This window comes from Chionomys nivalis, chromosome 17 (genome assembly GCF_950005125.1).
Source record: "Chionomys nivalis chromosome 17, mChiNiv1.1, whole genome shotgun sequence".
Lineage (NCBI taxonomy): Eukaryota > Metazoa > Chordata > Mammalia > Rodentia > Cricetidae > Chionomys > Chionomys nivalis.
In genome coordinates, this window is record NC_080102.1 from 41,963,290 (window position 1) to 41,987,600 (window position 24,311).

The window sequence follows — 24,311 nt, forward strand, 5'->3', positions numbered from 1 at the left end:
CAAACCCAAGGTAGAAAAAAGGAGGCAGAAAGAGAGGAAGTCCTAAAAACTTGCCTGGGTAGGGCGGATCCGGGAAGGCGGGGAGAAGGAAATGGGTTTTTTGGGACTGACCTAGCCTTATTTAGAGAAAGGAGAGGTGAAACCGGGTTTTAAGGTTCCTCAGGTTGAGTGCTCCAGCGCAGAGTCCACCCACGTGTGCCCTCCACTGTCCAGGGCGGGTTCACTGATTGACAGGCGCGGAACCTGGGTACAGGTGCTCCGAAGTCCCTGGACCCGAGCCTAAGCTGGACATGTCCAAGATAGACCCCGGGGCACACCGGGAGGGCCAGGTGCCAGGCCTAGCACGAGGTAGGAGAGACGGTCACTGCGGGAAAGCAAGCTGAGCCCGGTAGGGGCACAGGCGGTTCAGCCTGTGGCTTGAGGTGCCGAGTGCCCGGACGGACGCGGCTGCCGAGGGGTGGTTCCGACCGAGTTCGACGACCTTTCGCGTTTTCACAGGGCCGTCCAGGCGCGCAGACAGGAAAACTGAGGACGCAAAGCAGTGTAGGGGAGCCCAGCCACAAACTCTTCTGTCGTTTAGTCCTCGTTCTCCCTGTACACGACTGCGCAGACCTCCTGGTGGCAGCCTCTGTGGGCGGGGCGTACTATGGCCCCGCCCCATCCGGGCGGGGCTTCCCGTTGCCGCGGGGCCGTTGATTTCAGGGCGGAACGTTCGCGCGGGGAGTGCGCGCGCGCGGGGGGAAGGCATTGAGGGGACGCTGCGGGTTCGGCTCGGCAGGCTCCGCGTGGTGCGCGCGCAGCGCCATCCGGCGCACCGCCCGGCGGCTCCACCCAGCCCGAGGGGCGCGGCCTGGGTGGGAGGCGGCAAGAGCGCGAGCGACATTTGGCGACTCCGCTGCGCGGCAGGTGAGGCGGCGGGTCGGGGCCGGGTGTCAGCACTCTGTGTCTCCCCAGCCCTCAGGACCCGCCCTGAGCGCTCGGGACCCCAGTTCCCTCTGATGTCCTGGGGACCCCTACCTCCGGCATCCCCTGGGACTGCCCGGATCCGCGGCCACCTATAGACTGGACCACCTTTTAATCCCGGGACCCCCCGACCCTCCAGTTTTCCCCTAGGCTCACCACACGGAGGACCTCGGCGTCTTCAAGGCCTGAGACCCTGCCACCTTCTGCTCCACATGCCCAACCGAGTCCCCTCTGGTCCCGCCCCAAACCTCCTCGGGTGGGGGGGTCTCCCCGGCTGTTGAATTCCCCAACCTTTCTTGGGTGGAGGCCTTCAGGGCCATCTCTCCCCAGCGTCCTTCCTGGCATCTCCTGCCTCTGCTCTCTAACTTGAGATTCACAGACCCTTGCAGCTTCTCCTAGAGTGTCGTTGAGGTTTGTGATTTGTTAACAGGAATAAAAGTAGCAACATGCGACAGGTCAGCGGAGGGTCATGTATAACCAAAGAGGAGGTGAGATGTGCCCCCCGTGCGGTGGAGGCCAGTGTTTGGAACCGCACTTTAACTCGTGAGACCCATATGGTAGAGAGGCATCGCTGGGAGTGAAGGAGTTGGGGAGACAAGACTCTTAGGTTGTGTCCTCAGTGCGTGGTAGTTTGTGTTACCACACACAGCCCACTAAACCAGTCCAAGAGAACAAGGCTTGATTATGGTGGCCTAATTGCTAGGAAGGTGGCAACCTGAAGGACCATCCTGGGATCTTGATTTAGGGGTGGCTTCCATAGGACATGCAAGTCTGTGGCTGTCTTCCTCGAGGTGGAGGTTTGGGGCCAAATGGTACATGTGTCATCCTTTTCAGTCCTGGAACTCTCTAGAACAAAGATTACCATTTCCTCAGGCTAATGCAAGACTGTGGCTGTCTTCCCCGAGGTGGAGGTTTGGGACCAAATGGTACACGCGTTATCCTTTTTAGTCCTGGAACTCTCTAGAACAAAGATTACCATTTCCTCAGGCTATTGTCATTGATCAACAGGTCTGGACTTGTGAAACAGTGGACAGTCTGGTGCCCTGAAGCACTGCTACAAAAAAGAACATACTTGATCTGATGCTTGTGAAAGACAAGGGTCAGACCTTGTTAAAGAGGGAGTGGGGTGCCCTATGTGATCCAGTGTGCTTGGTGCTGGAGGCAGAGGGCACAGCCCCAGATGGTAAGACTGGGAGGTGGGGATCATTGCCCAAGCTGTGTGGTACATGGTACTTATGGTGCAATGACCTTAAAGGAAGCTGAGGTGGGATTTTTTTTTTTTTTTTTCAAGACAGGGTTTCTCTGTAGCTTTGAAGCCTGTCCTGGAACTAGCTCTTGTAGACCACACTGGCCTCGAACTCATAGAGATCCGCTTTCCTCTGCCTCCCGAGTGCTGGGATTAAAGGCGTGCGCCACCACTGCCAGGTTTAGGGTGGGATTCTTGAGAATAGACTTTGTTGAAGGGAAGGGATGTGAGAAGTGAAAGAGAAGCAGACTCTCAGAGGCTGAGAAGTTTTTGAGGGTCATTTCGGGCAAAGTGACAGAAGGGATGAAAAGTCAGAGAGAAAGACCCAGCACACCAGATTTTAGAGCCTTGAGGAGTGGGGGGCAGAGCTTCGTCCTTGAACTGATGATAAACAGGACCTGGCATTGAGCTTCCTGTGCTGAGCAGAGGCCTGGGTGATTTAGGGGAACAGGAGGCCATTAAAGGGCTTATGGAGGAGTAAAGTAGCGTGTATGGTTTTTGTTTTTGGTGTGTATTGGCAGCAAGGGACACCACAAAGTCAGACAGAACGCAACAGAACTGAGATGAGGACTTTCCTGGGGAGGAGGGGTGCAGAGGTGGCCTCCGAGCAGGAGTGCGGGAAAGGCTGTTGTGGAATATTCTTTTGTACTGTGTGAAAATGCATCACTGTGATTGGTTTAAAGTAGCTTGGTTTAATGTAGCTTGTATGTTTTTGGTGTGTGTGTGCATGCGCGCTCTCACTCGCGTGTGTGTAGCAGGGTGGAGGGCAGGGGACAGCACTTACATCTGTGTGCGTGTGGAGGCCAGATGACAATCTTGGGCGTCGTTCCTCAGGTGCTGCTGCCTGTGTTATTTGGAGGCAGGGTCTCTCACTGGCCTGGAATTTATCAATTAGGCGAGGCTGGCTGGTTGAGCTCCAAGGACCTGCCAGTCTCTGCCAACCCAGCAGTGGATCACTAGTGTACACCAGCACAGGAGATGCTTTTTTTTTTTTTTTTTTTTGGTTTTTCGAGACAGGGTTTCTCTGTGGTTTTGGAGCCTGTCCTGGAACTAGCTCTTGTAGACCAGGCTGGTCTCGAACTCACAGAGATCCGCCTGCCTCTGCCTCCCAAGTGCTGGGATTAAAGGCGTGCGCCACCACCGCCCGGCTACAGGAGATGCTTTTTAAAAAGTTGTGGCGAGGATCAAACTCAGGCCTTATGTTTACAGGCCCAATGACTGACTGATGGAGCCATCTCCCTAGTCCTGGCTTACATATTTTCCCAATGGTCACTTTTGTTGTTGCAGAGACTTGCTTGTAGGAAGTGAAACAGACCCAGGTGGTGTGGTTCAAAAGCTCTTTAGGGCTTAACTAAGCTTCTGAAAACTCGGGCCCAGGACCGGGGCACTGGCGTGGGAACTTCTTAGGTGAGATTTGATCTGTTTGCTTTTAGGTCATAGTCACCATAGTGCCTCTCCAGGGTGACTGTCTGTTACCTGCATAGATGACATGCTTCCAATGGGGATGAGGGCCTAATTCTTAGAGGTCAGCTGGGGACCCTTGAAGGAAATGGAAAGGGGCTGAAGGGGACACACGTGGATGTGTCAGTGTTGTCTTCCAAGGGACTGGAGGGGCTGAAGCTGCAAAATCAGTGTCCAGACGAGCACTTTAAGGCAGGGACACAGTGTAGACTGTGGGTTTAGAGGTCATGAAGAACAGTGGACAAAGCCTGGACTTGGGAGACGGAGAGGGAACTGGAGATAACCCGGTGCAGGGGGATTTTCTGTGGTAGAGTAATCGGACACCAGCCACACAAGGCTGGCAGTCACTTAGAGTACACCTACTGTAACAGGACTGGGTTTTAATGGATTAAATCTAGGGGTCGTGTGAAGCGTGCGTTGTAAGTCGCTCTAGTGTTGTCCAATGGAATGCCTCTGGCTACCTGGGAGGTGCACACATGTCCTCTTTCACTGTCCAGGAACGGACTTAGGGCTGTGTAGACTGTAGGCAGCACAGCACACCTATATTGACTGGGGCTTTCTGAGTTGCTTTCCTTTTTCCCATAGCCTGAAGCCTGGAGCCTTCTGCCTGGAAAAATGGCCACACCTCTTTTCCTTTAGCCCTCCTTATCAGTTCTGCTAAGGTTACTGCAGGCAGCTGTGTGATAGCACTGTCTATGCTAACTGGCTGGCTGTGTATGTCTGTTCCTCCCAACCTCCCTGATGCCCTGTTTCTGGGGAATGACTGAAGGCCAGCAAGCTAAACAGAGCAGCCAACCCAGGAGCCCAGGTATGGGAATGAACATGAAAGGGAGTCTTGGGGTTGCAGAGGTGCAGACAGTGCCTGGGATAGTCATAGGAGTCTGGGGTGCTAGCCAGGAGCGAGTTATTGCTGTCCCCAATGCCTGGGGAGATGTTGACTAAATTATTAGAGGCTCAGCTTTCACCTCGGAAAAATGAGGGCATTTGGCATTATATAATCCTTAAGATCCCTCCAGCTCTAAAATTTTGCGATTTTTAAGTTGCTTCTGCATCTTCCTGGGGTTAGGGGGGTCATTCGGGCTCTGTTTGGGTATTTCACCATTAATGACTTACTAAGTTAATACAAACAGCGGTGTTATGGGATGTGTCACCTCTGATGGGCAGACTAAAGCAGTGCTGTGGGAGGCGGGTTCCTGGGAAAGCATCCTGCGTATTATTTGTCCTCCCAGCACTCTGGTGTTAGAATGAGCAAGACTGCAGCTTGGTGGATTGGACTCAGTGCGAGTCGTGCAGGAAAGAGCTGTTGGCACTGAAAGATGGAATGAGATTATCATGCAGAGTGCTTCGTGTTTTGCCCTCAAAGCAGCAATAATCGATGTTTTTTTTTTTTTTTTTTTTTTTTTTTGACATGCTCTCAAGTCCAGACTTGCCTTAAACTTAATATATAGCTAAGGATCACTTCCAACTCTAATCTCTAAAGTTCTGGGACTGCAGCTGTGTGCCAGCGTGTCTGGATAATGCTGTCCTCAGAAGGAACTGTGATCTTAAGCATTTTGGTTTTGGTACTGGTGGGATTTTTGCTTTTTCTTTATTAGAATTTATTTATTATGTGTGTGTGATATGTGTGAGTGCACGTGGCACAGCATGTGTGGAAGTGAGTGGACAACCTTGTGGAATCGTTTCTCACACCCACCTGTTTTGGGGGGTGAGTCAGGGTTTCTCTGTTATGCAGCTATTTCTTAATTTGGGCTCAAATATGTAAGCAGCTTGGGAGCACTGCTTTCAAGACGCCAGTTAGCACTTTTTTTGTTTGTTTGTTTGTTTTTTTGTTTTGAGAAAGTGTCTACAGGGCCCTGGAACTCACGGAGATCACCAGGTTGGCCTTGAACTCACAGAGATCCATCTACCGCTGCAGCCCAAGTGCTGAGATCAAAGGCGTAGGCTACTGTCCAGCTATAGGTGGATTTTCTGTTGTTACTTCTTTTAACGGTTGGTCTTGTGCTCAAGGTCAGGGTTTGTGTCTCCTGTCAGTTGTTTTAAAGTGTGTGTTTGTGTTCCCCAGGAATCTACCAGGCTCTGCCCCCTACAAAGGTGGATGCTGGAGGTCCTAGTTCTTGTGCAGCAAGTAATTTTACCTACTGAGCCGTCCCCCCAGCCCATTGTTTCTGTTTTAGGGTCTCACTTTGTAGCTTAGGCTGGCCTGGAATTCACAATGTGGACCAGGGTGGCCTTAATTTAAACTTTTGATATCTTTCTTCTGCTTAAGCTTCCTGGTTGCTAGAATTGCAGGCATGAGCAACCATGCTTGACTGTCTTTGTTGGGGGAGGGGATACATGAGCAACTATACTTGGCTGTCTTTGTACGGGGGAGGGGATGGGGGTTGGAGGGGTGTTGAGGTCATCTCATGCTGTATGCCCAGACTGGCCTTTTACTCGGCAGATGGCCACAAGTGCCTGCTGCGTAGCTGCTCAGGTCTTGGTGTAGTGAATACATCAAGTGGCAGAGACCAGCTTCCTCTTCTCTTTTGCTTTTTTGAGATAAGGGCCTGCTATGTCGCCTGGGCTGCCCTGGAACTCATTGTGTAGATAAGTGATTATCTTTTTTTTTTTTTTGGTTTTTTTTTTGAGACAGGGTTTCTCTGTGGCTTTGGAGCCTGTCCTGGAACTAGCTCCGTAGACCAGGCTGGTCTCGAACTCACAGAGATCCGCCTGCCTCTGCCTCCCGAGTGCTGGGATTAAAGGCGTGCGCCACCATCGCCCGGCGATAAGTGATTATCTTAAACTTGAAGTGATCCTTCTGCTTCTGCCTCCCAAGAGCTAGGATTAAAGGAATGGCCACCATGCTCCATGTTAACCTTCTCTGAGGACCTCCAGGCTTTGGGTCTATGGTGGTTTGAATAAAAATGGCCCCCACAGGCTCATATATTTAATGGCAGACACCAGGGAGCTGCACCATTTGAGAAAGACTGGGAAGTGTAGTCTTGTTCTTGGGCCTTCAGAAGAGAGCTCATTGCTGGCCACACTAATCTTGTTTGACTATAAGTATAGGTCCTTTTCTTGTGTCACGTTTGTTACAGACTGCAGATGAGTTACAGGTCTGCACTTGGCTTTGGTTCTGGGGATGGAAGGCAGGGAAGGCATCATGGATGCTAGGCAGCTCTACCACTGAACTACCTCTCTCGCTATGTAAGGGTCTGACCTCAGAGGCACTACTGCTCGCTCAGTGTTTAAATGTGATGCCTGCCCTCGCTGCTGGGGGAAGGGGGTAGGTTTTGAGTATCTGTTCACCTTCCCTTTGGTGTGATGGAACTCCTATGGCTGCACATCTTCCTGCAGGACTGTGTCTGTGTGAGATGCTAGAATCTAGGGTTTTGAGCCTAGTGGGCAAGCCTTGATTACTGAGCTGTAACTTCCTGCATCTTTGTACTTAAAGCCTGTAGAATGTTTGTTTGGTGTAGCACTGGCTGGCCACAAACTCACAGAGATCCGCCTTCTCTGCCTCCTGAATGCCGAGGCTTGCACAGACTTGGACTTAATTTAGTTATTTGTTATGCTACTTTTAATGTAGCCCCCACCCCCACCTCGCCTTATGGGCACTCTCATGACGACTCTGACTTGTTCATTCTCCTCTCTGATCTTTGTGAGTGTAGAACCTTGGTGGTAGCCAGCCTTTAAAATAAGGCTGCTTGTATAACTTGGGCTAGGCCTGGCTCAGCAAAGCTCCACCAGCCATACTGGGTAGCTCACATAGTGCTCTTGGACCTGAATGGTTCAGGGTCGCCTTGCTCCTCAGCTGGGTGATGCTCATTCTCCCAGGAGGCTGGTCCGGCTTTCCAGGGCTGAGTTGCAGAGCACAGGCTGCACAGTGCTTGTCAGACTTTCATTTGTATCCCATTTGGTGGTGTGCAAATAGCCAAAGAAATCACAACGCTACGACCAGAGTCGTGTAGGGTGTGGCTATGTGGAGGCTTGATGGGAATTGTCAGTGGTCCACCATGGTGGGTCGGAGGTGTGTTCCTTATCACAGCTGTATGAAGATGATCAGTTCCTCTTCTCTAGTCTGTCATCTTTTGGACTCTGAGGAACATTGTAAAAAACTGAATGTTTTTAAAATTTATGTATTTTACTTAATGTGTACGTGTGTCAGTGTGGGAGTATATGCGTATGAGGCAGGTGCCTGTGGAGGTCAGAGGTGTAAGAGCCACTGGAGCTTGAGATTCCTGTGAGCCACCTGGCGTAGGTGCGGGACCAAAGTCTGTAAGAACAGTATATGCTCTTCAGCACTGAGCCATATCTCAGCCCTTCTAAATAGATGATGAACACATATTTAATGCTGGATGCCAAGGAATAAAATTTAAAAAAAAAATCAAGGCAGTTTAGCTACTACAGAATTCATTTGCGTAAAACAGCTGATTTCTTATTCTAGGCACAAAACATTCTGCTGAGACTTTGCTGAAGGTTTTAGATTAAAAAAGGACAGTAACTGATTCTAAGAGTCTGCTTTGGACCTGATTTTACATTTAGAAAACACTGGTAGGTTTTTATGAAAAAAAAATGGGTTGCTATGATGACTTGGCTTTGAGACTGCAAACTGGTGACGACACGGTCACCTAGGAAACTGAAAGCTGCAGCATCCAAGAGGCCTCCGAAGGGGTTTGTTGCTGTTGTCTGGAATGTGATTGGCTTAGAGGAGTGGCCGGTGAGGAGGGAAAGGAACACCAGAGGTAGAATGGCCTCCAGAAACTTCTAGGCACAGATCAAGCTGGGCAAATCTCCCGCTTGGCCTTGGTCTAAAAACAAAGGGGAGATTTTGGGCACTCTGGATTATTATGAGTTTGGCACTGATCTTTTGGCTGCTGAAAAACAGGAAATGAGGTAATGTCTTTAAGCATGTAGTGTTTATAAAGAACTGTAAATGTCTAAATATGGGCAGCTATGCAGTTTATAACCGCGCGGTTCCTGTACTGAGTCTAAGTGTCTTGTGTGTCCCCTGCTGGTTGCTTTCATTCCTAGAGGCCCACAGCAGCCTAAAAGCCCAGAAGCTCCTCTCCCTGTCCAGGTTGGGACTCCCTGTGAGACTGTGCATGTGCCGACTGCAGAGATCTCTCCAGACCACCTAACTCAGACCGAGACAGAGCCGAGCAGGAGCCAGCCACAGTGTGCCTGCCCAGAGCAGAGTTTTCTCCTGTGAGTGTCTCATTCTCTCGGAGAACTGAAATCGTTTGTTTTTTGTTACTTTGCTGAGGTCTGGGTGAATGTGTTTGGATGTTAACTGTGATACCTACGGTGTATGAGAACAAAAGCAGTTGAACCGTAGGAAGGAGCTAGAGAGTTTTCAAGTTCAGGCTGTGTCGTTTCTAAGGCATGCTGGCTGCTTGTGCCTGTTTGAGGTCAGCTGTAAACTGCTGGGTAGAGGTTTCCCCCAGGCAGGAGACATAACCACTCTGAAGACACCTTATTTTGGTGGCCTTGAGTGAGTCTGCTCCTGTTAACTTCAAACAGGAAGTGCAGCGTCTTCTCAGTGTACCCCCCCCCACTCCTCTCTGCTCTCAGCTGTGGGGCACAGCTCAGGTGCTTGGTCCAGTAGTTTGGTTTGAAGAGTACTTTCCCTCTGGAGAGGACTGAGCTGGGAAGTTTGGCCAGTTATAGGAATCTGTACCTTAGAGTTGGTAACAGAATCGATGACTATGAATCCGCTCATTGGACTCTTGGGGTGGGACTTATAGGCTCTGTGTGCAGCGGACAGACAGGTTATGTGAGATGGAGTACTTGTGACTTGCCTTAGAAAATCTCTAATAGAGCTGGACAGTGGTGGCGCACGCCTTTAATCCCAGCACTCGGAGGCAGAGGCAGGTGGATCTCTGTGAGTTTGAGACCAGCCTGGTCTACAAGAGCTAGTTCCAGGGCAGGCTCCAAAGCTACAGAGAAACCCTGTCTCGAAAAACCATCCCTCTCCCCCCAAAAAAGAAAATCTCTAATAGGTCACAAAAACAAAGTAGACTCGGCCATGTGTGGGGACTACAGTGAGGTGGGCACCCACACTCCGCCAGCCCTTCTTTCCTTGGGGCAGGTGGCATTCTTGCCAATTTCACTGCTTTGGTTCATGGACTAGTTTCTTAGCACCGAAGAAAGGTCAGGGACCCTGGGGGGACTTTGGAAGCCGTGAGTGCCCCTCTCCATGGAGGGAGGATGGATGCATCACATGTTTCCAGGGGTGACTGCAGGATCCTATTCCTCCATCTTGAGGGTAGAACCTGTATACCCATTGAGCTTTGTGGTTTCTCCTAGACAATTATTTTTGGTGCCCTAATTCTAATTAAAGAGGAAAAGGATTAGAATATGCACAACAATTTTCAGTCTGTGGCGGGGTTGGCAGGGCTGGTGTTCCTCCCACTGGGGTGTATGTGTGTGTGTGTGTGTGTGTGCTGTTCAGTGGCTCCTTTTCCTCATTTGTTTTGAGCTGGAGTTTCTACTAGTTTAGGCGGGCCTTTAGCTCAGGGTCCTTCTGCTTGTGCCCTTCTAACTGATGAGATCGTTGGTGTGCCCTGCTCATATCTTTAACTCAGCAGTTCTGCCGCTCAGAGGGCTGTCCTCGATGGACAGGGTCAGAGTCATTACAAATTTTGCATACAAGCTGCTCACCATGCTCCTGGCATCTTGCATTAGTGAAGGACTATTGAAGATGGCGTTATCAGTCAGGGTATACTGTGATCCTACATGTGTGACTTACTTTGAATTTTGAATAGTTTCTGATAACACAGGACTAAAATTAGGATATGTACTAGGCTCTCAAATTACATGAAAAATATCAGTAAAAATCCTGGTGGAAAATGGGTAAATGTACCATAATTCTCAGAGATAGTAGGATGTAGGCCTTCAAACCAAATTCTCTGCATAGTTCCTTGTTTACAGTAAACATTCGTTCTAGAATCAAGGGAGTGGGAATTGGGAAAAGTGTGGATGGTTTTGTCTTAAAGAGACACAGGGTGAAAAACACACAGTGTGGAACTAGCTCACAAGAGCTGCTCACTCTGTCTGCTGTGTGACTCTTTCCTTTCTGTCTGGCACGAGACACTCGAACACTTGACCAGTGGAGGCCAGGCAAGGGTAGCAGTGACGGCGGAGGAACTGTTTGCACGGATCTTTTCATAGATGACATTTTTCAGGTATTCTGTAGATGGAGAGTCAGGACCTTTGATTTCTTTTTTTTCTTTTTTTTTTTTTTTTTTTTTTTTTTGGTTTTTCAAGACAGGGTTTCTCTGTGGCTTTGGAGCCTGTCCTGGAACTAGCTTCGTAGACCAGGCTGGTCTCGAACTCACAGAGATCCGCCTGCCTCTGCCTCCCGAGTGCTGGGATTAAAGGCGTGCGCCACCATCGCCCGGCAGGACCTTTGATTTCAACCCATCCTTTTACTGTCTTCCAGGGTACTCGTAAAAAGTCTTTCCTCTGGGGAGTAGAAACTGGTCTAATGAATTTCTCTTTAGGATTCACAGATGGAGTCAGTGGAAAAGACAACGAACAGAAGTGAACAGAAATCAAGGTAAATAAAATCAGTTAGGATATAAAGGGACTGTGCTGGGAGGAGAACCCAGAGCTGCCTACCATGGTTTCCTCCGACGCAAGAAATGTCCCAGAAGGTGGCTTTCTACTCACAGAAGCCATCTGAGTCCCATCTCCAAACCAAGCAACATGAAACTGGAGGGTGGGGAGGGGCTGAGGACTGTTGAGTGGCCAGCAGGTCCACTTATTGGCAAGCGATGCCGAATGAGCAGCTGCCCCTGGAGAACACAGTGGATTTTCGGTGGCAAAGAACCTGCATTTTGTCATTTGTTCTCACAGTGTTTACAAGCTACATTCAGCTTCACAGACACTATCACGTAAATGTCGCAGTGGGTGACAGGGACTTGGTCTTCTGGTAGCGAATGGAAGGGCAAATGTTTGACCTGAACATTCTATATGTTTCTAGACTGGAAGCTTGCAGTACTTCCAAGCTGACTGTTGTCTTCCTCCCTTGTTTTTAAATAGAAAGTTTTTAAAGAGCCTCATTAGGAAGCAACCTCAGGACCTGCTCCTGGTCATTGGGACTGGTGTGAGTGCAGCAGTGGCCCCCGGGATCCGCGCGCTCTGCTCTTGGAGGAGCTGTATTGAGGCAGTCATCGAGGCTGCAGAGCAGCTGGAGGTTCTGCACCCTGGGGACGTTGCCGAGTTCCGGAGGAAGGTGATGAAAGACCGGGACCTGCTGGTTGTGGCCCATGATCTGATCCGGAAAATGTCACCTGTGAGTCTCAAACACAGGACTTGCTTTGGGGTCTAGGCCAGGTTGAACACTAGGCCTCCATGAGCAGATGTACTCATTTTTGAGTACTCAGCCTAGAAGGTCACCATCCTTTTTTTTTTTTGAGACAGTGTAGCCCTGGCTGTCTTGGAACTCTTTCTGTAGACCAGGCTGGCCTTGAATGCGAGATCTGTCTACCTCTGCTTCCCAAGTGCTGGGATTAAAGGTGTGCACCACCATGCCCAGCAGGATGTCACCCTTTTAACCCCCTGACATTGGGCTGCCTGCAGGTGCTGGATGTTGTCCTGCTGCACTGTTGGTGTGAGGTTTGTGAGGTGCTGTGAATGTGGCATTGGCTAATCACACCTCTCTAGATGACGGTGATTCTCAGAAGACATTTTCAGGTGGGGAGTCCGTGCTGTTTGCTAGTAGAAGTGACACAGCAGAGTGGGAACATAGTCGGTGATGCAGGAGACAGTTAATGAGGTGCTGCCAGCTCGTGGGTGTCTGTGTCTGGTGGGTGCTGAGCACCATGTGTGAAGCTGGAGTGGGCTGCTTCCCACTGGTCTGTGCGCCTGCAGTCAGCGTTTAGAGGAGGGAACTGGAGGTGGGAGAAAGTGAAATGGCCAGTGCAAAGGACGGGAGGTTCCGGGTTAGAAGACACCCCAAAGGGTGTGGTTTTATTATGTTAGAAACTCTCATTTGTACACTGAAACCTGGGGGTGCAACCCAGGAGAGTGCAAGAGCTCCATGGTTTTGGGGACCTGGGCTCTGCCACCCTCAGCATGAAGTTCCCTGTCTTTGCACAAAGTCAGTGGGAGATGGGGCTGTCAGCCCTCACCCTTCCATGGCTTCCCTTGATTCCCTTGGTCAGTGTCTTCACGCCAGTGCTGACCTCATCTTCCCAGGCTGTGCCAGGTGTGAGTGTTCTGTTAATGAGGGGTAGCTGCCCTTGTAGGCAGAGGCTGGCCCAAACCTGACCTGCTAGCCATTTTTATAAAGTTGTTTTGGCATGTGGCCTTATTCTCTTGCTGGCACACTGTCTATGGCTGCTTTCCTGGCTAGAGGCCAGCTTGAGTAGTTACAGTAGGAACTGTGGCCACAGGCCTAAAAGGTTGGTAGACAGCGGGTGCTGACCCCTTCCTTATACATGAAGATGAAGGCTAAACCTGTGGAGGGTGTGTGGCTCGTGCAAAGAGAGGCTGTCATGTTGATCATTGCTGGTCAAGAAATGTGTCTGAAGTGCCGTCTGTTACTTCTTAGCCTGTGCACTGTTCTCGACCTCCCAAGGAGTCAGGTGAGATGGTCAGCAGGCCTTTCCTGCTGTGCTGGCAGGTTTTTGAGGGGGGCTCTAGTGCCACGGATAAAGATAAGGGCTAGCAGGCACTGCAGGGGAGTGGCCACAGGAATAAGATTCCCCACAGCCTCCTAGGAGAAGGAGGGTCTAAGGGGAGCTTGCCTGGTGGCTGTGACTGGCAGGCCTTTGAGGTGGTGCTGATTGAGAGACTAAGTGCTGCTGCAGGAAGCTGCTCTTCCTGGGAGCGTGTGGCCTCTTGACCCCTATGTATGTCCAGCTCAACTCTATCACTGGTTCCCTACAGCAAACTCTGCTGCCACCACTTCTCCCTGCTCACGCCCTTAGCTCCCTTCCTTCTCTGCCCACTTGGGGAAAGTAGAGACTTTTCATATACCTTATAACCTGGCTCTGGTTATCTGGTTATCCCCTGCTAATCTTTCCCCTCCCTCTCCTAGCCACAAGAGGGCTCTTTTCTGACCTTGAACCCATTTTCACTAATACCCCCAGTGCCTTTGTACTTGCTCTGTGTGCTTATAACATCCCCGAGAACTACCAGCTCCTTCAGGTCTTTGCCTGAACAGTGGCTTTTCCACGAGGCTTTATTGGCCCTTAACTGCCCACTCTGTCCCCAGGGCACCTACACCCTCCTCTCTGCCTTGCTTTCCCTTGGGATTCATTGCTGCAGTACTGCATCCTGGCATGTGAGCTGTCGTCCTCCTTGGAGGCTGCCTTCCTTCTCTTTTCTTGTAAGAATGTGCTCCTACTCATGTGCCATGTCTTTGTCACAGTCGAGCTCTGGTGTTCCTAACTTCTCTTTGTTGTTTTGAGACAGGGTCTCTCTGTGTAGACCTGGCAGGCCTGTACAATCCACTGTGAAGACCAGATCGGTCTCGGACTCACAGAGACACGCCTGCTTCTGTCTTCATGTGCCTCGCCACACCCAGCTTGTGTTCCTTTTTTTTTTTTTTTTTTTTGTAGTTTTTCGAGGTGGGGTTTCTCTTTGTACTCCCTGGCTGTCCTGGAACTCACTCTGTACACCAGGCTAGCCTCAAACTCACAGAGATCCACCTGTCTCTGCCTCCCGAGTGCTGGGATTGAGGGCTTGCTTATCGTTTCAGAGGGTGAGCATGGCAAAGGGAAGGTGGGCAGACATGGCACTGCTCTGCATGTGTTCCTAACTCTTGTCTACCCCTCCACAGCGCACAGGTGACACCAAGCCCAACTTCTTCCAGGATTGCCTAATGGAGGTTTTTGACAGCTTGGAACAGCACATCCAGAACCCTGTGGTGCTACAGTCCATCCTCAGCCTGATGGACAGAGGCACCATGGTGCTGACTACCAACTATGACAACTTGCTGGAGATCTTTGGGCAGCAGCAGAGCAAGCCCATGGAGTCCCTGGACTTGAAGGACAAGACAAAGGTATGGGCTGGGTGGGCAGGAGTCAGGGAAGTCATTGCTGTGGACATGTTGCTGGCGTCTGCATTGAAACAAGACACTGGGATCCTCCTAGATGCCACTCCGCCATTTACCCCAGCAGCTGGGAGTCACGCCCTTCCCCTCTTGTGGTGCTTGCTGTTATCCACCTGTACGCCCTTTTCATGGCCCATCCTCTGCCCTGCCACCGTTTTTCGTCTACATTAGTTTACTAGCAGTCAGGGTGGGAATGTGGTGGTAAAGCAAGTACAAAAGGAAATGATTTTATTCCTCCCAGTGTGGATTTTTACCCGCACAATTGCGATTCCAATGTATGTAAACATTTCAATCCTGCTTTCACTTTTTTCTCTTAATATTTATTTTGGAGACAGGGTCTTAACTGTATTGCTCAGGCAGATTTCATACTTGGGATCCACGTGCCTTTGCTTTCAAGTACTGGGGTTAAAATGCGTAGCACTGTGCCTTGCTTCCGCTAGCTATGTAGTTGTAGCTGGGGTGCAGCTCAGTATATTGACCATGCTGGCTTTGAATTCATAGCAGTCCTCCTGCCTTTGCCTCCCAGGCTACTCCATGATGGCCAGCTTAATTAAGCTATTTGTCTTACTTACTGTTCTATTGCTGTGACAAGACACCATGACTAAGGTACCTTGTAGAAGAAAGCATTTATTTCAGGGCTTGCTTATAGTTCCAGAGGGTGAGTCTGTGACCATCATGGTAGAGAGCATGGCAGAAGGCAGGCAGGCATTGCACTAAGCCATAGCTCAGAGCTTACATCTGGTCTACATTTTGGAGGCACAGACAGACAGACAGACAGACAGACAGACAGGGCCTGGCATGGGCTTTTGAAACCTTAAAGCTCACCCATTGTGACACACCTCTCCCAACAAAGCCACACCTCCTAATCCTTCCCAAACAGTTCGAACTGGAGACCACGTATTCAAATATATGAGCCTATGAGAGCCATTCCCTTCAAACTGTATTATTTTTATTTTAAAAAGAACAAATACAGATTTATTAAGGAAAAGGGAGGAAGAATTTTGATAGCGTGTTCTAAGGGAGAAGTGCCCAGTTGTTGACAGTGGTTTGGCCCTGGTGTGGTGGTACCTGTAATCCTCACGCTAGAAGGCCATCGTAGGGCTCCAGCTCTGTGGAGCAGCCGTGCTCTACCCCTTGCCAGCAGTGGAGTTCTTAAAGACAAAGCAAGCAGGCATTAGCACTTTGGAGGCTGAGGCAGGAGGATCACTGTGAATTTGAGCCTGCCCCGAGCTACATAGTGAGTCTGAGGCAGTTCTGGGGACCTGTCTTAAATATAAACTAAAACAAAAAGCCATGCATTTCCCTGTCTGGGAGGTAAAATCCTAGTTGTTTCCCTCTGTTGCTGAGGTTGAATATAGTTTCATTTTAGGAGCCATTTTCATTTTTGGCATGCTTGTGCCTTTTGTGATGTGCTCATGTTGTGATTTTTGGCATGCTTGTGCCTTTTGTGATGTGCTCATGTTGTGGGTTATTAGGGATTCCCATTGCCACTTGTGCTGGTGGATAGCCGAGCTGGTATTGTGGCTCGGGCTCTCGGCTTTAGAACACACTTTCATCTAGCCGGGTGGTGGTGGCGCATGCCTTTAATCCCAGCAGTCGGGAGGCAGAGGCAGGCGGATCTCTGTGAGTTCGAGGCCAGCCTGGTCTACAAGAGCTAGTTCCAGGACAGGCTCCAAAGCTACAGAGAAACCTGTCTCGAAAAACTTAAAAAAAAAAAAAAAAAGAAAACTTCATCTAGCATATGTGAAGGAGGACCTGGGTTTTACCTGCATCACCATGAAACAAAAGTGGAAACAAACACAGCAACAGCCTCTGCAACAGCCCAGAATGATTAACTGCATAGAACTGCAGAAGGTCCCTTCCCCTGCATAGTCACAACAGCAGAGTTACACTCCTCAGACTGTCTTTAGATATCTCGCTGAGTTCTGGAGCAGGAATAACTGCTAGCCACAGTTTGTTTTAAAGGTGTGAGTGGAAACATTTACCTTTTCAGGTAGTTTTATTTTTTCTTTTTTGAAGTAACACCATGCTGTTTCTTTGTCTTGGTTTGGTTTTTGATAGGTCCTTCAGTGGGCAAGAGGCCACATCAAGTATGGAGTTCTTCATATTCATGGCTTGTACACAGACCCCTGTGGGATGGTCCTGGATCCATCGGGCTATAAAGACGTCACTCAAGATCCAGAAGTAATGGTATGCTAGTTTTCACTAAGCCTTGCGTGCCTGTTCTGGGGAGTCTCTGGTGGCGGGCAGCTGTCTCGCTGTAGCTGAGTGTTTCCCAGGTACTGGTCCTTTGCTGACCTCCCTCCACATGGTTGCTGGGGATAGGACTGTGTTTTCCTGTTCTTAGCTATGTTTCTGTGCCCTGAGATGGTGCCTGCATTTTGAGAAGATGCTCAGGACATACTTGCTGGAGGAGGAAATGTGTGCTTCCTTAGAAAGTACAGAACCTCTCTCTTGGTGCCAGCACTAGTTCACAGTGATTGCTTTGCCAGGGACTTGGCAGGAACCTTGCTTGATGCTGGCAGTCTGTGGTCTTCCTCTCTGTTTTTCCCTGTTGGTCAATTTACGCAGGTATTCAGTCCTCAGTCCTCACCTTCCTTACACAGCTGTCTCTTCAGCTTTCCAAACCTCATTTTAAAATTTGGCTAAGAATGGAGCTCTGGTTGAGCTCCTGCCCTGCATGTGCATGCCCTTAGTTCCATGTCAGCATGCATGGCAGACAAAACCAGTTAACACCTCATATTCAGGCAGCCTTTCTTCACTTTTGAAAGTTGTAGGGTCTTTGTTTGTTTTGTTTTTTTATATAGGGTCTCTCTATAGAGCCCTAGCTGTCCTGGAACTCACAGAGATCTGCCTGTTATTGACTCCTGAGTGCTGGAATTAAATGTATTTGCTACCACACCCAGCTTTCTTTTTTTAAACAAAGAGTTGTGCGTGTGTGTGTGTGTGTGTGTACATAGTAAGTGCAGGTGCCCCCAGAGGCATTAGATCCCTTAGAGCTGGAGTTATAGGTGGTTGAGCTACCTGCCATGAGTGCTAGGAATTGAACAGGGTCCTCTAGGAGAGCTCCCATTGCTTCTTCTTAACTACCTGCAAGCCTTTCTTGATGTCCTCACAGATGTCCATGTCAAGTGTGTGGAAAAGCCCTGTCTTGGCAATGTTGCCAAGTTTTTCTGTCCTAGCCACCACCCTCCCTCATTTCTGAGATGGCGTCTCCTTTAGTCTATCTGACTTCAAACTTACTAAGTATATTTGAACTCTTGGTCTTCCTGCCTTTACCTCCTAAGTGCTGGGATTACAAGCATGTGCCATCATAGGCTATCTAGAACTCTGACTTGAGTCTGTGTTCACTGGTAATACTCCCTGGGTCAGGTACATGTTCCCCAGAGCTCTTCTTTGGACTCTGCAGCAGGGATGGTGTCAGCAGATAAGTGCTGGGCCGTTAAGAGTTGATGCTGCTGAGGCCCTCATCATAAGAAAGTACTGTGCTGATACTGGGCCTTGCTGAGAACCTTCCTGTTTGAGTCAGTGACCACTGCTGCTCTGAGTGACCCTCATAGTCTGTGCTTGGCTACTGTCTCTGTTCCTCTTTTGCCGTCGTTCCCCAGAATTTATCTACCCCTGTCCTGCTGTAGGAGGCAGTTCATCCATCTATTCATTGCTTTCAGGGTGTTGTATGTATACAACTTTGAACTGAGCAAAATTTTTTGAGATAGGGTCTTACTATGTAGTCCCACCTGGCCTGGTACTTGCTGTGTAGACCAGGCTGGCCTGGAACTCACACAGAGATCCACCTGCTACTGCCTCCCTAGTGCTATGATTAAAGGTGTATGCTACCATACCCAGTAGAACTGAGAACTTTCTAATGTTTTTGTTTCATGTTTAATAATTTCAGATTGTATGTAAGTCTAGGAATTGACTTGGGTGAGTCAATCTGGCGAGCCATGGGTATACCATAGGCTGTCCTTGCTGTGAGATGCATTCGTGCTGGGCAGGTTGGCAGTGCTCAGGCTCTGCTGGTTCTTTTCCTGGTCCCTCCGAAGAGGTGGATCTCGGCCTAGCTGCACTCTGGTTGCACAGATCATTGCATGGGGTCAACCTGAGTATGTCAAGACCTCATAGCCTTTCAGAGCTCCTCAGGGTGGCTCTTGGGAAGCCTGGTGGGTACAGGATAGGATGTAAACAGATATATAGGTGGCTTTGTGTTAGCTGTCAGCTCCTGCTGTCTTCACAGAGGTGTCTTCCTTTGTTTATTGGCTTTCCCCAGGAAGTCCTGCAAAATTTGTACCGCACCAAGTCTTTCCTGTTTGTGGGCTGTGGAGAGACCCTGCGCGACCAGATATTCCAAGCTCTCTTCTTATACTCGGTGCCAAACAAGGTGGACTTAGAGCACTACATGGTAGTGCTCAAGGAAAACGAAGACCACTTCTTCAAGCATCAAGCAGATATGCTTCTGCATGGAATTAAAGTGGTGTCCTATGGGGGCTGTTTTGATCTTTTCCCAGGCTATGTGCAAGACCTTGCCACTCAGATCTGCAAACAGCGAAGTCCAGGTGTGGAGTTCTGTCGTTACTTTCCAAGCACAATTTTTGGCTTCTTCCTTCAGTTGTTCCTCCTCTCGTATTATAAAACTTACCAGTTACCAATAATCTAGTTAGTTTTTAATGCCTCTAAATTTAATGATTGGTATAATAGTGACAGTCTGTAAGTAGAACACGAGACTGCTCACAAATGTGGGACACACTGATTCCTATTTCAGGCCAGTTTTATTGGTTGTGATACTTAAGCCATAACATGTGAATAGCATAGACCTTCATCTTGTCACTCCATTTTAAAAGCTAAACCTTGAAAAGCACAAAATGTGTCTGGTGGCTTTGAGTTTTCTTTCCTCAGAGCACATATCTGCTGGGCGAGGCATAGCATGCATCTCATTTGTGCTCTTTGGCTTTTCTAGGGAATCACAGCTCTGCCATTTTAAACCACAGTAATGGCAAATAGTGACGAGTCACTTTTACATGAGGGAACTAAGCTTTTGAATTCAGTGTCATAAAACATGGATGATAGCAAGCATGGAAAGTTCTGTATTGACTGGCCTTTCACGTAACAGGAAACCCAGAGGCTTTCCACGTGGTGGAATGAGGTTAGCAGAGACCAGTGAGAGACAGCTGCACATAGCACAGGAGCTGTGCGTCTCTGCCGCTGGCGTTTCGGCTGTGAAATGATGAGTAGGTGTATAATTAGGGTAGTCATCAGTTTCTCAGGGGAGTAGGGACAAGACAATTCATGTTGTGGAGCGATGTCACGCACACCGATTTTATATTTTTGCCATTATTATTTTGTTTGAGTCAGGGTCTCGCTATTTTTCTCTGGCTGTCTGGGAACTCCCAGAGATCCGCCTGCCTCTGCCTCCCATATGCTGGGATTAAAGGCATGCGCCACCATGTCCAGCTGCCCTTATTTTTTAATATCAGAACCTTTTGCTACTTAGATGATTTTAAGAGTTACCAGCTGAGGGAGGTGAGTATTTACCCAGTGTGTGCCAGAACTTTGAAGCTGGGATTTGATCCTGGACTAACAGACAGAAATGTCTTGGTTCCAGTTGTGTGCATGGGTCTTCAGAGACCTCCCTCATCCTGCCCACCTCTGTCCTGCCCACCACTTCTTCAGGCTCCCCAGCCATGACTCCCTAGAAGACAGCACCCAGCCACTGAGCATGGTATATAGAGTAAGCAGCTAAATTGCTTCCCAGCCCCAGTGAAGCTCCTTTTCCAGAACCTGGTAGCTGAATGGACTCAGAGCTGCTAGAGAGTAAAAGGTCACTGAGGTTTTATCTGTGCCTGTCATGAGTGTCCTCTCCTGATGGGCAGGGATGCCTCCTGACGGTGAAAGTGGCAGTAGCTGTCACAGGACTGTCTCACTCCATGTGCTTGCAGCTCCAGTCGCTTCACGTGGTCATGCAGTGAGCTCTTGCAGCCATCCTGCCAGGTGAAGAAGGGAGTGACGCAGGCATTGCTTCATGGCTGGCATGCGATGCAATTGTTACAGAAGCCTGTCCCAAGCAATAGATGGCCGTGGGGTGGCCTGTGCCATCATTGCAGGCCCGAGGAGGAGTACTCCAAGTCTTGGCTTTGCTGACTGTTTCCTCTCTTCACAGATGCTGAGCGAGTGGACAGCACCACTTTATTGGGTAAAGCAGATCTTTACTTTTGCTTCCATATTCTACTGGTCACCATTGGTAAAATCATGAAAGTGTTCCTTACATTCAATAAGGTGACGTATTAAATAGCACAGAAAGGACAGATACCAGTGCCTTCAGATGGTTCTTGCCATGGTAAAGGCACAAAAGTCCATCTATCTCACTGGGAAGCACAGCCTAATAATGAGCTGTCTGTTGACACTGGAGAATAATTTCTGCCCCAGAACCAGGAGTTACAGGAAGTCAGAGCAATGCTCTTTTTGCATTATGTCATTCAGTGAAGGATCCAGTAATCTAGGGTGACCTGCCCCTTACTTACACTTCTGTATAAATATATATTCTTTTAGTACTTGTTTGAAGTATGAATGCTCTTGTTGGGTTTGGTACTACCAATTTTTAAACTAATGAGTTAGCAGCTACCAGCATCTTCCAGTGGGCAAATTAAGTGGGAGTGTCTCTACTGCCTGAGTCAGCTGGGCTAAAAAAGATTGTAACCCGTGAGTGCTCAGGAGCCTCTGTGCAGCCTGCCATTGCTGCTTGTTGGGCCAGCTAGTACCCGTCCATGTCAGTGGTGGAGTTGGCTCAGCCCAGGAGTGCTAAGAGCTGTCTTCTGCCCTCCATGTCCATATGAAAGGGTGTTACTTTTGCTGTGTTTTCCCTTTAGTGTGAATCCAAGAATTATATTTTTCCTTTGAAAGCAGCAGTAACTCGGCTGATAAAATATGCAGTACATGGCAGGGAATAAAATCAGATTCAGAAATTGACTCCTAGAAATAGATTTATCCTATAATAGTATGTTAGCACATGACAAAATATTTGAGAACACTCGAGGAAGGACTTGCCATTAGTTTCAGAGGTTTCAGCCCATGGTCACATGGCTCCCTTACTTCTGTCCCTGCGCATGGTAAGAGTACAGAGTACAGAGGAGGGGTGAGGAACGAGGCATGCTCCCAGCGACCTGTGTTCTCCAGCCATGGCCCACCTGATAGCCCATTCAGTACAGGCTCAGTGCACATTGGCTGGGTTACAATGAGAATATCTGGTAGTTTGAATAGGATGTTCCCTGCAAGTCTTCGGCATTTGAATACTTGGTTTCCGGTTGGTGGTGTTGTCCTGGGAGGCTTAGGAAGTGTGGCCTTGCTGGAAGACGGGTTTCACTGGGTGATGAGTAGGTTTTGAGACTTCAAAGCCACAGGCCATTCCCAGTTCTTCCTGCTCCTTCCTGCTTGCAGTTAGAGATGTGAGCTCTCGGCTTCTGCTCCAGCCACCATGCCTGCTCGTTGCCATGCTTCCCTGCCATGTTTATAGACCGTAACACTTCGGAACTGTAAGCCCCCAAATAAACCCTTCCTTCTAGAAGTTGCCTTTGTCATGGTGCTTATCACAGCAATAGAAAAGTAGCTAATAGTAACAGTCTCAAAAACGGCAAAATCCGTAAAGGCCAAAGTCAGATTCTGTTCCGACATGTGAGATGGCAATCTGTAAAAATTAAAGTGTACATGTTTCTAACATAGTGCTGGCAGAATAAACAGACATTTCTCATACCAAAAGGAAGGAATTAGGTAATAAGAAGTAGCGATTAGACCAAAGGACCAAAATTCAGCAGGGCAAACATTAAATCCCATAGCTCCAGGTCTGATATATAGGGCTGACCCCCAAATGGTATAGGTAGCTGTTTTGTGACCGTGTCAGCTACAGCTCATACGGCCTCTTCCTGGGCTGGCTCCACTTGTCGCTGGTAGCTTTTCTAGCAGATATTTCATATTCCTGCCGTTTGGTTGCTTACATTACAGCTTCGCTCAGCTTCCTGCAACCACCCTGTCAGTGGTGAGGGGCTCTGGCCCTTTCATATTGGCTCCTTTGACATCATTATCAAATTTGGGTAGAAGTCTTCATGACTCCACAACTCATACAGCCTGTTTCTGCAAACCAGACAGGAAACACTATTGCCAGGGAACAGCAGCAGTGCCAGGCCCAGCTGGCCCATGGTTGTAGTGACTTCTGTGTGCCTGCATGGGTGAGTGGAGCTTACCTAGGCACCCCAGAGCCACAGCCCTAGAGCTCTTGGGACTTTACCCCCCCCCCCCCCCCAGCCTGTGATTGATAGCCCCGCTTTCTGAGAGACATTCAGGGCATCTTTCCTGTTGTCTTAGTATAACAGCATGGGATTTGCTTTTAACGGTGCTAATCTTTTTTTTTTTTTTTTTTTTTAAGATTTTATTTATTATGTATACAGTGTTCTGTCTTCATGTACACCTGCAGGTCAGAAGAGGGCACCAGATCTCATAGATGGTTGTGAGCCACCATGTGGTTGCTGGGACTTGAACTCAGGACCTCTAGAAGAGCAGTCACTGCTCTTAACCTCTGAGCCATCTCTCCAGCACCTAACAGTGCTAATCTTAATTGGCAGCTACACCTTCCTTAATCCTAATTTTGAATGTCCTGCTTTTCTAGCCGAACTGTAAGGTTTTCCAATTCTTTTCTGCTTTTTGCTTTTAACTCTCACTGTGAAGCTGACTAAAAGCAGCTAGTAATGCTCATGCCAGAGCCTGAGTACCACCCAGCTTTGCAGTTTTCTTCACCAGATTATATTGTCAGTTGCTTTTAAATTCAACTTCCTACAAAATCTTGGCATAGACAAAATGTAGACTTTTAATTAATTAAAATTAATTAATTTATAACTTTTCTAGAGTGTGAAATGAATGCCTCTAGTCTAATCCCCTGGAGTTCTCATTTCACAGATCCTATTAGTGGTCCTTACTGTTTGTATTCCCATCAGCATCCTGGGCTTCTGAATGCTCAGCATCGCTAAGCTTTTCCTAACATGTTTTTCTAAACTCGTATGTCACTCCTGCATACTGGTTCGAAAGGTGTGCATGCTCACATAGAATCATGCCCTCACTTGTTAGCACCACTTCCCTACTGGCCTTTCTGTGACAAAATTCTGGAGAAAAAGCAAATTTGGCTCTCAGTCTTGGCCTTGATCACCTGGTTCCATTGTTTCTGGACCTGTGACAGGAAGGAGACAAGGCAGAAGAAAGCTGCTCACCTCAGGGTAGTACAAGGGTAGTACAAGTGAGTACAAGGGTCCAGGGCATGCCTCCAGTGACTGTCCAACAAGGCTGCCTTCCAGCAATGCTCCATTAGGTTGGAGACCTCAGGATCTAATCACTACCCCAACAGCCTAACTTTGAGGTTCTGTATTGGGGACCCAGCCTTTAACCCATGAGGTTTGAGGGATACTTCATATCTTTACCATAAAAAGTAGGCAAACTATATTTCTACCTATGGGCAATTTCAAGGCTATGCAAGGATAACAAGTGAATTCCCAGAGCACCCCCATCTGTTTCCATCATGCTGCTTTTCTCCCTCCTGGACTATTTTAATGTAAATTTTTTTCA

General features: G+C 48.7%; 1 protein-coding gene across 6 annotated transcripts in view; it reads left to right on the forward strand.

The window, feature by feature from the left end:
* Positions 1 to 788: 788 nt before the first annotated feature.
* Positions 789 to 24,311, forward strand: part of Fam118a (family with sequence similarity 118 member A) — a 28,997-nt gene continuing 5,474 nt past the window's right edge. For 2 of the 6 annotated variants that reach the window (XM_057792718.1, XM_057792713.1), the window contains exons 1-8: positions 8,408 to 8,545; positions 8,684 to 8,857; positions 11,155 to 11,210; positions 11,696 to 11,948; positions 14,442 to 14,663; positions 16,776 to 16,904; positions 18,982 to 19,267; positions 20,869 to 20,901. In XM_057792718.1, the coding sequence (XP_057648701.1) occupies positions 11,164 to 11,210; positions 11,696 to 11,948; positions 14,442 to 14,663; positions 16,776 to 16,904; positions 18,982 to 19,267; positions 20,869 to 20,901 (970 nt within the window). In that variant the 5' untranslated portion in view covers positions 8,408 to 8,545; positions 8,684 to 8,857; positions 11,155 to 11,163. Of the gene's footprint in view, positions 907 to 8,407; positions 8,546 to 8,683; positions 8,858 to 11,154; positions 11,211 to 11,695; positions 11,949 to 14,441; positions 14,664 to 16,775; positions 16,905 to 18,981; positions 19,268 to 20,868; positions 20,902 to 24,311 lie in introns of those variants that run through there. The other 4 variants (XM_057792719.1, XM_057792715.1, XM_057792714.1 and 1 more) reach the window with 3 other exon arrangements.